At 48.2% G+C, this 16,059-nt stretch overlaps 1 protein-coding gene across 5 annotated transcripts in view; it reads right to left on the reverse strand.

Moving 5' to 3' along the window:
• CEACAM20 (carcinoembryonic antigen-related cell adhesion molecule 20) overlaps window positions 1-14,972 on the reverse strand; it is a 29,366-nt gene extending 14,394 nt beyond the window's left edge. For 2 of the 5 annotated variants that reach the window (XM_011975048.1, XM_011975046.1), the window contains exons 1-6: window positions 14,644-14,705; window positions 10,253-10,396; window positions 9,134-9,409; window positions 7,990-8,268; window positions 5,819-6,097; window positions 2,299-2,577 (exon numbers count right to left, since the gene is read on the reverse strand). In XM_011975048.1, the coding sequence (XP_011830438.1) occupies window positions 2,299-2,577; window positions 5,819-6,097; window positions 7,990-8,268; window positions 9,134-9,409; window positions 10,253-10,396; window positions 14,644-14,695 (1,309 nt within the window). In that variant the 5' untranslated portion in view covers window positions 14,696-14,705. Of the gene's footprint in view, window positions 1-2,298; window positions 2,578-5,818; window positions 6,098-7,989; window positions 8,269-9,133; window positions 9,410-10,252; window positions 10,397-14,643 lie in introns of all 5 variants that reach the window. The other 3 variants (XM_011975050.1, XM_011975049.1, XM_011975047.1) reach the window with 2 other exon arrangements.
• Window positions 14,973-16,059: the final 1,087 nt, after the last annotated feature.

The raw sequence follows: 16,059 nt of genomic DNA on the forward strand, positions 1-16,059 counted from the left end.
GGGGTTTCACCGTGTTAGCCAGGATGGTCTCGATCTCCTGACCTCGTGATCTGCCTGCCTCAGCCTCCCAAAGTGCTGGGATTACAGGCGTGAGCCACCAGGCCCGGCCTCTGTTTCTTTGTATCTCTAGCAAGAATAAGAATTCCAAACCCTATAGACTCTTTAAAATTTTTTTTTGAGACAGAGTCTTGCTCTATCACCCAGGCTGGAGTGCAGTGGCATGATCTTGGCTCTCTGCAACCTCTGGCTCCTCTGCAACCACTGCAACCTGGCTGCCTCCTAAGTGATTCTCCTGTCTCAGCCTCCCGAGTAGTGTGATACAGGCGCCCACCACCATGCCCGGCTAATTTTTGTATTTTTTAGTAGAGATTGGGTTTCACCATGTTGCCCAGGCTGGTCTTCAACTCCTGACAATATGTGATCCACCTGCCTCACCCTCTCAAAGTGCTGGGATTACAGGCGTGAGCCACTGTGCCCGGCCTCTATAGACTTTTGAAGGGATTAACAAGATCATGTATAAAACTACCAGCACAGTTCCTGATACATACCAGATGCTTGACAAATGGTGGTGGTGATGATGATGATAATGATGATGATGATGATAGAAGCAAGCTCTAAGCACCAAGAGCCCTTCATACATGATCTCATTCAAATCCTACAATATCCCCGTGAGCATCAACTGAACTCACCGCTTCCTTCCCTGAGCCTCTGTTGTTCCATCCATCAAATGGTCTTACCAAGACCACAAGATTGCTCTGAAGATTAAATGAGGTAATTTGGAAGTTGATATAAATGGTGTTCTAGGCTTAGTGAACACCTTGAGGAGGCCAGCCTGGTTTTAAACCTCGATGACAGGATTTGAGTCTATAGATCTCACTTTCCCTTCCTGTACAATGAAGAAACCAACAGGCTCACCTCAAAACTGACTGATAGAAAGTACCCAAGAAGTGTCTGCTGATATTATATATGGGAAAGTTGGATTCAGACATGTGGCACAGGCTCAATAAACAATAATTTTAGGCTGAGCGTGGTGGCTCAAGTCTGTAATCTTAGCACTTTGGGAGGCCGAAACAGGAGGATCACTTGAGCCCGGGAGTTGTGCAACATAGGGAGGCCATCTCTACAAAAAATATATAAATAAAAAATTAGCTGGGGGTGGTGGTGCACACCTGTAGTCCCAGCTTCTCAGGAGGCTGAGGTGGGAAGATGGCTTGAGACTGGGAGGTTGAGGCTTCAGTGACCCATGATCTTGCCACTGCACTCCAGCCTGGGTGACAGAGTGAGACCCTGTCTCAAAAAAAAAAAAAAAAAAGGAATAATTTTATTTGTTTAACAAATACAATATGTCAATCACTGCCCTAAGAACTTTACAAATGTTAACAATCTTCAGCAACCCTAAGAAATAGGCAGAATTATTATGTTTTTTAGATAATAAATCAGAGGCCCAGAGAGGGTAAGTAACTTGCCCAAGGTCACACAGCTAATAAGCATTGGAGAAGGATGTGAATCCCAGTGAACAGTAACACTGTTGCCTTCTCAAGAACTAAAGACAGAGATACAGGGACTCCCTGCCAGTCATGTCCAGTTGCTATTAACATCATTTCTGATTCCCCATATAGCTCACTCCTTCCCTCACTGGGTATGTCTCTGACTCATTGTCCTAAATGACTGAAAGATAGGCGTCACGATACGATTTGCCTGTGTCCCCGCCCAAATCTCATCTTGAATTGTAGCTCCCATAATTCCCAAGTGTTGTGAGAGGGACCTTCTGGGAGATAATTTCATCACGGGGGCGGTTTCCCCCATATTGTTCTTATGGTAGTGAATAAGTCTCACGAGATCTGATGGTTTCATAAAGGGTTTCCCCTTTTGCTTGGTTCTCATTCTCTTGTCTGCCATCATGTAAGACATGCCTTTCACCTTCCACCATGATTGTGAGGCCTCCCTAACCACGCGGAACTGTGAGTCCATTAAACCTCTTTTTCCTTATAAATTACCCAGTCTTGGGCATGTCTTTATCAGCAGCGTGAAAACGGACTAATACACGTCACAAACCCAATTTACAGGCAAACAATCTGAGGCTCAGAACAGCTTGGAGAGTTTTCCAGGGAACATAGCAGGAAGTAGAGTTCCTATGTTCCCCTGAGCATTAGGGGTTAGGATTCAACAGCTGTGGACTGAGAACCTGCTCAGGCAGTGTAGAGACTGCCACACTCCAGCCCTCGGTAGGGGTAGACTAGGTGGCTGGGACCAGCATCAGGAAAGGCCCCTCGGGGAAGGCAACCCTGAGAGACTCACCTACCACCTTGACCAGGACTGAAGCAGAGCGGGCCAGGCCGGTGAGAGGGTTGGAGGCTGTGCAGTTGTAGATCCCGTTGTGTTCCCAGGTCAGAGCCCTGATGAGCAGTTGCTCTCCCAGGTGCTCCCAGGTGGAGTGTTCAAGAGTCCAGCGATACTCAGCGCCTGGCTTGGACTCGGCACAACACTGCAGGGTCAGGCTGGAGTTGAGCTCTGCCTCGATGGTGCTGACCATCTTCGATGCTGACTCCCTGGTGATGTTCACTTTGTCAGGACCATCTGTGTGTAAAACCAAACGTGATGCACCCTGGCCCCCATCAGCGAGCCATTCACTTTCACCTTGGAATTTCAGTAAAATAAACAGAACATGCTCCCTTTTGCTCCTTAGCTGTCTGACAAGCACAGTGTGGTCCACAACACTGTGGGTGGGGGAGATCAAAACAAAAATAAGGGCCAGGCGCAGTGGCTCACGCCTGTAATCCCAGCACTTTGGGAGGCCAAGGTGGGTGGATCACGAGGTCAGGAGATTGAGACCATCCTGGCTAACACGGTGAAACCCCGTCTCTACTAAAAAAAAAAAAAATTAGCCAGGTGTGGTGGCGGGCACCTGTAGTCCCAGCTACTTGGGAGGCTGAGGCAGAAGAATCGCTTGAAACTGAGGTGGAGGTTGCAGTGAGCTGAGATCGTGCCATTGCAGTTCAGCCTGGGTGAGACAGCAAGATTCCATCTCAGAAAAAAAAAAAAAAAAAAAAAAAAAAAAACAAAGAAAACCCCTGCCTTTGCAAAAGTTAATTCAAAGAAGAGTTTTAGGTCACTTGGGCATCAGAAATTGTTGCTAGGCCAAGCGCAGTGGCTCACACCTGTAATCCCAGCACTCTGGGAAGCCGAGGTAGGTGGATGTGAGTGGAACTCCTGAGACCAGGAGTTCAAAACCAGCCTGACTAACGTGGCGAATCATGTCACTACTGAAAAATAAAAATAAAAACCAGCTAGATGTGGTAGCACATGACTGTAATTGCAGCTACTAGAGTGGCTAAGAATCGCTTGAACCTGGGAGGCCGAAGTTGCAGCAAGCCAGCAAGCCAAGGTTGCGCCACTGCACTCCGGCCTAGGAGACAGAGTGAGAAGGAATAAAGAAGGAGAGAAAGAAAGAGAGGGAGAGGGACGGAGGGAGGGAGAGAGGGAAGGAGGAAGAGAGGAAGGGAAGAAGGGAGGGAGGGAAATTGTGGCTGGGTCCTGTGCATATAATTCCTAAGGGAGGAAGGGAGGAAGGGAGGAAGGAAGGGAGGGAGGGAGGGAGAAGGAAGTGGGGGAGTGAGGGAAATTGTGGCTGTGTCCTGTGCATATAATTCCTAACTTCTAGTCCTGTGTATTCTCAATGGTATAAACACGTGCAAATTTTCTTTGTAATGTCAGAGGGGATCATTGTCACTTTTCTCTTCTACCACATACCAGAAGGAAACACATGAAAGTAGTTGTTGGATTTCTCATATAAATTAAAAGAGTTTGGGCCTGGAGCCATGGCTCATGCCTATAATCCCAGCACTTTGGGAGGCTGAGGCAGGGAGATCGCTTGAGCTCAGGGGTTCAAGACCAGCCAAGGCAACATAGTAAGACCCTGTCTCTATTTTGTAAAAAACCTAAAAGAGTTTAAGAGTCAAACTTTATTTAAATTAATGTAAAACACTAGAAGGGATGCAAAAGGTTGCTAATTGAGATATTCCAGGAGGGGAGGAATACTCCTTCTCTGCTCCCTCCCAAACATCCTTTGAACCTGTTCATTTCTCCCCATCCTGACCCCATGGCCACTTGGATCCCTCACCTGCATCCCAGCTCCTCCTGGTCTCCCCATCCCAGTCTCATCCTCCACACAGTAGCCAGAGAAGTCTTCCTAAGTACTAAATTGTCACTGTCCCTCCTGTGTTCAGAACCCTCTGTGGCTCCCCAGTGCCCTTGGGACAAAGCCTGTGGCTGATGAGGCCATTTACAATTTGATCCTTACAGATCCCCTCCGATCCCACCTTTCCACACCTCTTGCTCTCATTCAGGAATTAAATCCCACTTGGAGATTCCATCCTTGTTACACTCTCTCTTGCCTCAAAGCCGTCGCACACTCTCTTCCCTCTGCCTGGAATGCTCTTCCCTGCCTCTGCTCTAACCAGCCTACTCCAACTCATCCTTCAGCTCTCACGGTGGACATCCCCATTCATGATGAGCCTTCGCAACATGCCTCAGATGGAGGCTTCCTTTGGGCTCCCCATACCCTCCCTTTGTCCCCCAAGTTCCCATTTATCATGCTGTGTTTTATTTGCCTACTTAGTGACCTCGCCATCTCCAGCAGGCTGTGAAAGCTGAAAATCATGGCAAGTATCAAATGCTCAACATGTTGCTTACCACAGAGAGAGCACAAAACATATATTTTTGGTTTAATGACTGAATTGAGAAGAAAAGAGGAGAGAGCAACAGAGAAGTGTAAAGAGGAGCAAAGACATGTACTTAACCCCTACCTCTGCGTTCCCTGCTACTTCGCATGTACAAAAGTGCACCCCTCCTTTCTCTCCCAGCAGAAACCTCTTCTCCCCCAATCTTCTCCATCTTGGTTCATGACTCTTACATCCTTTCAGTGGCTCAGGCAATAAACCTTAGAGTCATTCTTGACTCCTTTCTTTCTCTTTCACCTAATATCAGTCAGCAGCATATTCAAAATACATCCACAGTACAACCACTTCTCAACACCCGACAGTGGCCATTCTGGACAGCTGCAACACTGGACAGTTGCCACTGTGGCCACCAGGAGAAGCTCTTCAAAGACCTCCAACAGCAGAAATGTAATTGACCAAGGGCCCAATTGCTGTGCCCCCAGATCTACTCCCAGCCCTCCCACAGGCTGCACCCTGCCAGTACCTGAGTGCATCCAGGAAACTAAGGCAGGCCCCTTCCTGGGAGACATGGTAGGTCCCAACAGCCTTGATGGGTGTTCCTTCAACTGCATGGTTATCCAGGTGCTTCTATTCAAGTCTCTGTCCCTCTCCCTGTCACTCAGGGTCACACTCGCATCTCAGTCTCTCAGTTTGATGGCTCTCCCCAACCTTCCTGCAGCTGCCTCCCTAGTTATCCTCACAGGAGCATTTCCCCTAATAAAACCCTTGCATGAATAATCCCGTTAATCCCACCTTGGGGTCTGCTTCTCCAAGGATCCAGACAAATACAGCTCCTCTTACTCCCCTTCTCCCTGGCTTCTATGTTTGCCTCCCCATAGACAAGGGCCAGTGAGACCCTGGGAAAGCTTAAATCTGGTGGTGTCCCTAAGCCTTACCACGTGCTTCTCTGTTTATGGTCTGGTTTCTCCACTAGAACATAAGCCCCCTGAGGGCAGGCGCTTGGCCTTGTCCAGTGCCCAGATTCATGCCTGGCACAGAGCAGGAGCTCAATAATCATAGCATGAATGATTGGAAGGAAGAACTTAAAGAGAAGGAGGGAAGCAGGGAGAAGGGGAAGGTCCAGGCCCCGGCTGACTCACAGTTGATGGTCAGCTCAAGGGGCTCACTCCGGGCCCGGCTGCCCCAGTTCCAGACCTCACAGGCATAGGGCCCCGTGTCATTCCGCTGGAGGCCGTGGATGATCAGGGTCCTGTTTCCAGCTGACAGCTGCAGGTGCTCACTGGGCAGGAGAGGCTGGCCACTCACGAACCACTGGACATTCACAGTCTCATTGACGGTTTGGCAGGTCAGGTCCACGGACCTGGCGTTCTCCACAAGGTTCAGGCTTGAAGGCACGACTCTTGGCGTGGTCAGTTTTTCTGGAAACACGTGGAGGTACAGGGTCAGGTTCAGGAAGATTTCCCCCATCTCTTGCCCTTGTGGGGCCCACAAGTTTTTCCAGGAGTGTGTGTGTGTGCGTGTGTGTGTGTTGTGGGTGGTGTGTATGTGTATATGATTTGCATATGACTGGTGTGCGGGGTACATGTATGTCTTTTGTGGATGAATGTGTGTTGTGTGATTTTTCATGTGAATATGTAATGAGTTTTGTGTATACGGAGAGTGTGTGGTGCGCGTGTGTTTTGCATTTCTTGTGTGTGTTGGGTGTATGTGTTGAATATGAAGTATGTGTGTGGTACACATGTGCACTTTGTACGTGAGTATATGTTATGTGTATTTTTTTGTGTATGAGTGTGTGTTCTGTCTGTGGTATTGTTTGTGTTATGTGTTTGTGTTGTGTGATGTGTGCATATGCACTGAGTATGTGCTACATGTGGTATGTGTATGTATTTTGTGTGTGCATTGTGTGTCTGTTGTATGTATGTGTTGAGGGTGTTGACTGTATGGTATGTGGTGTGTTTTCTATGTTGTCCATCTTGAGTGTCTGATGTTGAATGGCTGTAATGTGTAGCGGGTGCTGAATGTCAATGATATATGTTGTGTGTGTCCATTAGTGCATATTAGGTGTATACATGTTTTATGTGAGTGTGTCATGTATATGTGATCTTGTTTGTTGTGTAGATGTATGTGAGATATGTGTGTCTGTGTTTTGCATGTCATGTGTGTTGTATATGTGTTGTATGTGTGACCATTTTGCATGTGTGTTGTGAGTTTGTGTGTCTGTGTTATGGATTTGTATGCATATGCTGTGTGGATGTATGTGCTGTGGGTTTGTGTGTATGTGCTGTGGATTTGTATGTGTTGTGGGTTTGTGTGTATGTGTTGTATGTCTGATGTGTTATATACTTTGTGATGAGTAAGTTGTACACCTCTGTTGTGTGCATGCTATATGTGTGTATGTTTTGTGTGAGTGTGTGTTGTATGTCTGTGGTATTGCACAGTATGTGTACGTGTTATATATGAGTTGTGTTTACTGTGTGTATTGTACATGTGCGTGAGTGTGCTGTGCATGTGGGGTTATTATCTGTGTGTATATGGAGTATGTGAGTGTTGTGTTAGTGTTTTTAAATGTAGACAGTTAACCTCCCCCTATCTTCAGAGAATCAAATCATGGGCACCCCCTAGAGAGCCACCAGGGTCTCCTGCAGGATGTGCCAGGCCAGGCAAAGGAGCCAGTATGCCCAGACTTCCCTGCGGTCAGAGCCCTGCTCAGTCACCAGCTGCATTGGATATCCCCCTGGGTCCTCCTCAAACTCTGGGGTATTGATGCAGCTTAGTGGCTCTTAAGATTTTTTTGTTTTTTAGACAGAGTCTTGCTCTGTCGCCCAGGCTGAAGTACAGCGGCCCGATCTCAGCTGACTGCAAGCTCCGCCTCCCGGGTTCACGCCATTCTCCTGCCTCAGCCTCCCGAGTAGCTGGGACTACAGGTGCCCGCCACCACGCCTGCTAATTTTTTGTATTTTTAGTAGAGATGGGGTTTCACTGTGTTAGCCAGGGTGATCTCGATCTCCTGACCTCATAATCTGCCCGCCTCAGCCTCCCAAAGTGCTGGGATTACAGGCGCGAGCCACCGTGCCCGGCCTCTTAAGGTTTTTTTTTAGAGTTCAAGATCCCTTCAAAAATCTGATGACAATCCTGGACCCTTCCTCTAGAACACGGCGCAAACATTATGCAAGCAACTCAATGTCATGCAGGGGGTTCTCCCTCACACAGTATCCAAAGGCCCTGGATTAAGAACTCTTGGTTCCTTCTGACATGGCCAGCATCTGACTCTCAGAAGAACAAAGGAGAGGAACCAGGAAAGGAGACTTACCGAGGACTTGAACCTTCAGAGTACCCAGGCGGGACAGGTGGGTGGCACTGTTGGACACCAAGCACTTGTACAGGCCCTCATCTTCTCTGGATACAGCATGGATGGTGAATGTGCTCGTGGTGTGAGACAGAATGGAGTCAAGGAGAAACCAGGTATAGGCAGAGGGTGGGTGAGACTTTGTTTCCGCCAAGAAGGTCACGTCAGAGCCCTCCATCACCTCAACCACCTCCCCACTGGCAACACCAGACATCAATTTGATTTCAACAGGATCAGGACCATCTGAGAGGAGAGGAACAATTACAGCAGTAACAATAGCATCAGCAACAGGTCTCTTATGGAGGTCTTTAACGGATCAATAAATACTTTATTTCCCTCCTCCCCACTCAAAGGCTAGATCAATTACAAACGAGGTGCAGTAGTCAGATGGAGATGAAATGTCAGCCTCATCCCTGGGTAAAGCAAGGTTGAAAGATACGTCTAAAGTATGCCAGCTGAATGGTTAAGGTAGCTCACACCTGTTATGTTTTGTGTGAGTGTGTGTTGTATGTCTGTGGTATTGCACGGTATGTGTACGTGTTATATATGAGTTGTATTTTGGAAGGCTGAGGCAAGAGGATTGATTGGAGCAAGGAGTTTAAGACCAGTCAGGGCAACCTATCAAGATCCCATCTCTACAAAAAATTTAAAAATTAGCCAGGTGCAATGGCTCATGCCTGTAGTCCCAGCTACTCGGGAGGCTGAGGCAGGAGGATTGCTTGAGCCCAGGAGGTCGAGGCTGCATTGAGCTATGATTGCACCACTGCACAACAGCCTGGACAACAGAGTGAGATCTTGTCTCAAATAAAATGAATGAATGAATGAATGAATGAATAAATAAATAAATAAGTGAGCCTGCTAATGCTCTTTGCTCACCCCTATCCAGGCAAGGTTTTGGATCAAACGTCTGAGGTTTGGGAGCTCAATTTTAGACACATTAAGTTGGAGGTTTCCAGTAGAATCCAAGTAGAGATGTCAAACAGTTATACATCTGAAGTTCAAAGGTAGACAAGTCCACATCTGGATGGTATTTCAAGCTGTGAGACTGAACGAGGCACTAAGGAAGTGAGTGTTGGTGAGGGGTTGGAGAGAATGGAAAGGGACTCACACTTCACGTCCAGGAAGATGGGGTCGCTGCTCTGGCGCAGAAGGGCATCTCGAACTTCACAATGGTAAGTCCCCGAGTCCTCCCGCTGGACAACGAGGATGGTGAGGTTCTTGCCATCCTTGGACAGCTGCATGCGCTCATGGAACACGAGGGAGAGGTTGTTGGAAACCCAGTGGATGGTAATGTTGACATCCTTGGTGTTGCAGTAGAAGGTCACCATATCCTTCTGCTCAATGGCAGTGCCCGGGCTGACTGCAATGGTAGGCTTGGCCAGCTCTGAAAGCAAGCGAGGGAGACAGAGGCAGAGACACAGGTAGAGGAAGAACAAACAAGACGTAGTCACAGGGGGACCCAGAGAAACAGGACTAGACTGGAATTGCTGGAAGACACTCTGGAGTTGGATGCCTGGGCTTGAATGCTGGATCTACTGCTCATTCTAGGCGTCATCTTGGGCAAGTTACTTCCCTTCTCCAAGTCCCATTCAAAGTGATTGTGCAAGTGAAGCAAAGGGTCTGGGACCTGACCAGGGGTCAATCAATGTCAACTGCAATGACAATCAAGCTTACGACACGGGTGCCAGCAAGGGCCCCCTACCCACTCTTTTTCTTTATTGATATAGGGTTTCGCTCTGTCACCCAGGCTGGAGTGCAATGGTGCAATCATAGTTACTGCAACCTTGACCTCATGGGCTCAAGCGATCCTCCCACCTCAGCTTCCCAAATAGCTGGGACTACAGGTGTACACTACCATACCTGGTGAATTTTTTTTTTTTTTTTTTTTGTAGACATGGTGTCTCCCTATGTTGCCCAGGTGGGTCTCGAACTCCTGGGCTCAAGTAATCCACCCATCTCAGCCTCCCAAAGTGCTGGAAATGACAGGCGTAAGGAACTGCACCCAGCCCCCCCACCCACTTTTTAGCCAACTTTGCCCACCCCAGCCATGACAGTCACAGCCCTCCCTCTTTACCCCGACCCCTGGCACAGATGACTGGACCGGTTATTGCCAGACTCTGGCTGAGCCAATCAGATTCGTCCTCTTGGGACTTTGGGTGTGAGGCCCGGATGGGGGATCTCCATGGAGGCAGAGATCAACATGACCATCTTGTTTTCTGGCTCCCACCTCTGGATCTGCCATGAATCTGGGGTGTCCTGGGGGTCCCAAACACAGACAGAACAACATCCTCACTTTGGGTGGCATCAAGTGGGTTGGCATCAAGGGTGAGCTGGGCTGCAGCTGGAGGATTCCATAGGGTCCAAAGCGAGGCTAGAAGGGGAGAGAGGAGGCATTCAGGGAGGGAGAGGTGTGTTGGGGGGTGCCTGACTAGGGTCTTCAGAAGCACAGGGAGCTCTGAGGTCATAGGGCTGGCATTCCACCCATGGAGACCTGAGTCCTACTCATTACTTACCAGCTATGTGACCTGCAGCATGTTTTTTGTTTGTTTGTTTGGTTTTTGTTTGTGTGTTTTTGTTTTCTGAGGCAGAGTCTGGCTCTGTCGCCCAGGCTGGCATGCAGTGGCACAATCTCAGCTCGCTGCAACCTCCGCCTCCCGGGTTCAGGTGATTCTCCAGCCTCAGCCTCCTAAGTAGCTGGGATTACAGGCACAGGCCACCACGCCCAACTAATTTTTGTGTTTTTAGTAGAGACGGGGTTTTGCCATGTTGGCCAGACTGGTCTCGAACTCTTGACCTCATGTGATCTGCCTGCCTCAGCCTCCCAAAGTGCTGGAATTACAGGCGTGAGCCACTGTGCCCAGCTGCAGCATGTTTTTGTCCTCTCTGAGCCTCAATCTCAACTGTAAAATGGGCGTACTATCACCTGCTTCCTAGGGTTGTTGTGGGGGTGGTAATGAATATTGGCAAACTTTAATTGGGCTGCCTGATAGTCACTGTGTTCTCTCCAATGATGTGCCCTCTACTGGAGACACATGATGGTCCCTGTATTCCACATAGAGGAAAACCGATGCTCAGAGAAGTGATGTCACTCACCAAGACGGTATTATCAATGGCAGAAGCTAAAAACCTGGCCTGCCAGGCCCTGAAGACTGCGCTCTCAACACTGTAATTCCTCCTGTCAGCCCAGAGATGTCCACAGAGCCAGCCCTTGATTAACAGGTACTTCTACTGTGATCTTGGTGAAAAATATTGACTTTTGGTACTTCCTCTGATGTGCCCCTAGGCAAGATTTCACTTGCATGGGGAGGAAAGGAGAACAAGATAGCAGAAGTTCCCAGTTTTTGGCGGGGTATGGTGGCTCATGCCTGTTATCTCAGTACTTCGGGAGGCTGAAGTGGGACGATCACTTGAGCTAAGGAATTTGAGACCAGCCTGGGCAACATAGTGAAGCTTTGTCTGTACTAAAATTTTTTTAAATTAGCTGGGGGTGTTGGCGTACATCTGTAGTCCCAGCTACAGTCTGAAATGGGAGGATCACTTGAGCCTGGGTGTTTGAGGCTGCAGTGAGCTGTGATGGCACCATTGCACTCCAGCCTGGGTGACAGAGCAAGATCCTGTCTTAAAAAAACATACAAACACACACAAAAAAAATGAGTTCCCAGTTTTCCATTTGATCATTCTGCACACCACTACGGAGGCTGCAAGAGACTATGGGACCTGGCACGGTGGCTCATGCTTGTAATCCCAGCCCTTTGGGAGGTCGAGGCGAGCGGATCACTTGAGGCCAAGAGTTTGAGATCACCCTGGTCAACATGGTGAAACCCCGTCTCTACAAACAAACAAACAAAAAAATACAAAAACTAGCCGGGTGTGGTGACAAGCACCTGTAAACCCAGCTACTTGGGAGGCTGAGGCACGACAATCTCTTGAACCCAGGAGGCAGACGTGGTGGTGAGCTGAGATAGTGCCATTGCACTCCAGCCTGGGTGACAGAGCTAGACTTTGTCTCAAAACAAAAACAAACAAACAAACAAACAAAACATGAGACTTTGCTGGGGCCCAACCCCAGCAGCTGTGCTCACATGCAACTGACCTCATCTCTCCCAAGAGCCCCATTAACGCAGACCCTCTGCCCCTCTCAAAAGGGCCCCAATGTGGCCCTAACACTGCCCCATTCTCTGCCCAGTCAGTGAATAAGGGCACGAGCTCTTAGGAACAAATATGAGCTCTGTCACTTACTAGCCCTACTATCATGGGTAAGGGACTTTCTCTTTGTGCGACTCAGTTTCTTCAACTGAAAAATGGAGATTATAGTAGAACTCAGCTTATCTGGTGGTTGTGAAGTCTGAGTGAGATTATCAAATGTGACATGCTTAACAGAGTTCATAGCAAATATTCAGCCACCATGATGGCAACGATGATGACGATGATGGTAGTCTTGATGACGGGTTCTCATGTCTGTGGTTTCTCTGCCTCAAATGCTATTAGAGGTTAGGCCCACAGCCTCAGAGCCTGACCACCTGGGTTTGAATCTCATTTTTGCCATTTATTTGGGCAAGTGATATCCCCTATCTGAGCCCCAGTTTCCCCATTTGAAAAATGGAGGTAGTAACAGTTCCAGCCTCACTTAACTGTCGTAAGGATAAGTGAAATGATGTGAGCGAAAGCATTGATAGGGGCCTCATCATATCCGCCCGAGACAGGAAGCCTCCCTCCGTGGAGAGCCTGCCGTGGCCCCTTCCCTCTGACTTTCTTCTCACATTGCCCTGCCTTTGTCCCATCAGGAAGAGGCAACACTCACAGAGACACCTGTGGATGCGGCTGATAACTCTCAGCCTCCCAGGACTACGGAGCCCCTGCACCCTTCCAGGGTCAGCCAGGAAGTGCCAGCCCAGAGAAGGAGAAGCTGGTCTCAGAGACACACAGCAAGGCTGGGCTGAGCCCTCACCTCTGCACATGACCTGTTGCAAAATAATGTCTTCACTTCCAAAATACTTTTTTCGTCAAAATATTCTAGTTTCTCCCTTTTGTCTCAGATGCCTTTTAGGCAGAAATTTCACATTCATCCCCATCCTGATCCATGGACCTGGCCGCCCAGGGCTGGCACAGCCTCCCTCCGCCTATCTCTCATCTGCTTGTCTGAATCTCCGTGATACTCCCTCTCTCCCCGTGTCTCTGAATCTATTTCTGTCTGTGTCTTTACACAGTTCTCTCCCTGTCTCTTTGTTCTCTGTCTTCATCTCTCTCTGCCCCTCCCTGTTTTTCCCACTGGTGTTTCTTTTCTTTTCTTTCTTTCTCTCTCTCTCTCTTTCTTTCTTTCCCTTTCTTTCTTTTTTTTTTGAGACAGACTCTTACTCTCACCCAGGCTGGAGTGTAATGGCACAATCTCGGCTCATTGCAACTTCTGCCTCCCAGGTTCAAGCAATTATCTGCCTCAGCCACCCAAGTAGCTGGGATTACAGGTGCCCACCACCACACCCAGTTAATTTTTGTATTTAGTAGAGACAGTGTTTCACCATCTTGGCCAGGCTGTTCTTGAACTCCTGACCATGTGATCCACCCACCTCGGCCCCCCAAAGTGCTGGGATTACAGTCATGAGCCACTGCGCCTGGCCTCCACTGGTAACATTTCTAAGGTTATTTTTTTACCTTTTGTCTCTGTCTCCCTGGGTATCTCTTCTTCCTGTATTTCCCTCTCTCTCTCTTTCTCCCTGGGTCTCTGGTTCTATGGCTCTGACTCCATCTTTCTCTCTCTCTCTCTTTCTCTGTACACACACACACACACACACACACACACACTTTGTCTTTCTCTCTTGTCTCTAGTCTCTGTTTATGTCTCCTTCTGTCAGTCTCTTGCATCTGTATTTGTTTCTGTCTCTGTCTCTGTGTCTGTTTCTCTCTGCCTCTGTCTCTCTTTCCTCAAGTGTGTACACACACACACACACCACTGACAAATATACATATATTTTTGTCTCTCTCTTTGTCTCTGGTCTCTGTTTAGGTCTCCTTCTGTCAATCTCTTTTGTACCTGTCTTTATTTCTATCTTTCTCTTTCTTTCTTTCTCTTTCTTTCTTTCTCTCTATTTCTTTCTTTCTTTCTTTTTCTTTCTTTCTCTCTCTCTCTTTCTTTCTTTCTTTTTTGAGACAGGGTCTTGCTGTGTCACTCAGACTGGGGTGCTGTAGTGTGATCTCGGTTCACTGCAGCCTCCACTGCCGAGTTCAAGGTTCAAGTGATTCTCCTACCTCAGCCCCCCAAATAGCTGGGACTATAGGCGCCCGCCACCACACCCAGCTAATTTTTGTATTTGTAGTAGAGACATGGGTTTTGCCATGTTTTCCAGGCTGGTCTCAAACTCCTGGCCTCAAGTGATCTGCCCACCTCAGCCTCCCAAAGTGCTGGGATTACAGATGTGAGCCACCACGCCCGGCCCTATCTTTATATCTGTATCTGTCTTTGTTTCTGTCTCTGTCTCTGTGTCTCTATTTTTTTTTCTCTGCCTCCATCTCTTTCCTCGAGTGTGCGCATGTGCACACACACACACACACACACACACACCACTGACAAATAGATGGATACAACCCCCCTCCACCCCCATCTGAAGGAAGCAGGGCACTCACCTGAGAGCAGGATTCCCATCCAGTGGTGTCCCCATAAGTCAGCAGGCCCCATGGGTCCCAGCACCTGACTTCAGTGTGCCAGGCCGTCTGTTGTCCCGGCTTGCACACACAGACACAGTCCTCACTCCAGCTGCAGCCCCTCCACCTCCCTTCTCTCCTCTCCCCCACTGCTACAAAGTCACACACACTGTAGTGACTGCCGCTCTCGGGACAGACAGGGGTGGTGGCAGGGAAGTAACTTTGACCCCACCTCTGCCCTCCACCCCCAGGGCTGACTTTCCTTCCCTGCCCAGCGTGGAGAGCAGAAAGTCCAGGAACCCTGGAGACCGGGAACTGAGATTACGATGGTCAATAGCAATGATAAGAAAAAAACAACAATGACCAGCTCCTTGTTTCTGAGAGCTTAATAACCAGGCCCAGTGCCAAGTTCATTATAAGCAGCCAATAAATATTAAATGAGCTGGAATCATGCTTGTGATATAGATCCCAGTCATAAACGAAAGGTCTGGAGTCAGACCGGCAGGAATCACAGACCGAGCAGGACTGGGGGAACTCCAGGAGGAGCTCAACGTGGTCTTAGGAGAAGGGGCAGGGAGGGCTTCCTGGAGGAGTGGACATCTGAGCTGAAACTTGGAGAACATAGTAAAGGTTCTATATATAAAAGTTACTTTTAAAAAAATCTCTATGAGCAAGACAAGCTGTTGGTCTTTGAGAGTATATAGACCCAGACCCAGAAGATTTAACAGAACCAACCAGCTGAGGGAACTATCATTAATCCATGTATCATGTATCCATCCACTAATTTATTTAACAAATACTTCCTGAATTCTCTTCCTTTTTTTTTTTTTAGATGGAGTCTTGCTCTGTTGCCCAGGCTGGAGTACAGTGGCATGATTTCAGCTTCCTGCAATCTCCACCTCCCAGGCTCAAGTGATTCTCCTGCCTCAGCCTGCCTAGTAGCTGGGACTACAGGCGTGTGCCTCCACACCCAGCTAATTTTTGTTTTTTTTTTTAAATTATATTTTATGTTCTAGGGTACATGTGCACAACATGCAGGTTTATTACATATATATACATGTGCCATGTTTGTGTGCTGCACCCATTAACTCGTCATTTACATTAGGTATATCTCCTAATGCTATCCCTCCCCGCTCTCCCCACCCCACAACAGGCCCCGGTGTGTGATGTTCCCCTTCCTGAGTCCAAGTGATCTCATTGTTCAATTCCCACCTATGAGCGAGAACATGCAGTGTTTGGTTTTCTGTTCTTGCGATAGTTTGCTGAGAATGATGGCTTCCAGCTGCATCCATGTCCCTACAAAGGACAAGAACTCATCCTTTTTCATGGCTGCATAGTATTCCATGGTGTGTATGTGCCACATTTTCTTAATCCAGTCTGTCATTGATGGACATTTGG

The sequence above is a fragment of the Mandrillus leucophaeus genome, unplaced genomic scaffold, assembly GCF_000951045.1.
Source record: "Mandrillus leucophaeus isolate KB7577 unplaced genomic scaffold, Mleu.le_1.0 Scaffold151, whole genome shotgun sequence".
Lineage (NCBI taxonomy): Eukaryota > Metazoa > Chordata > Mammalia > Primates > Cercopithecidae > Mandrillus > Mandrillus leucophaeus.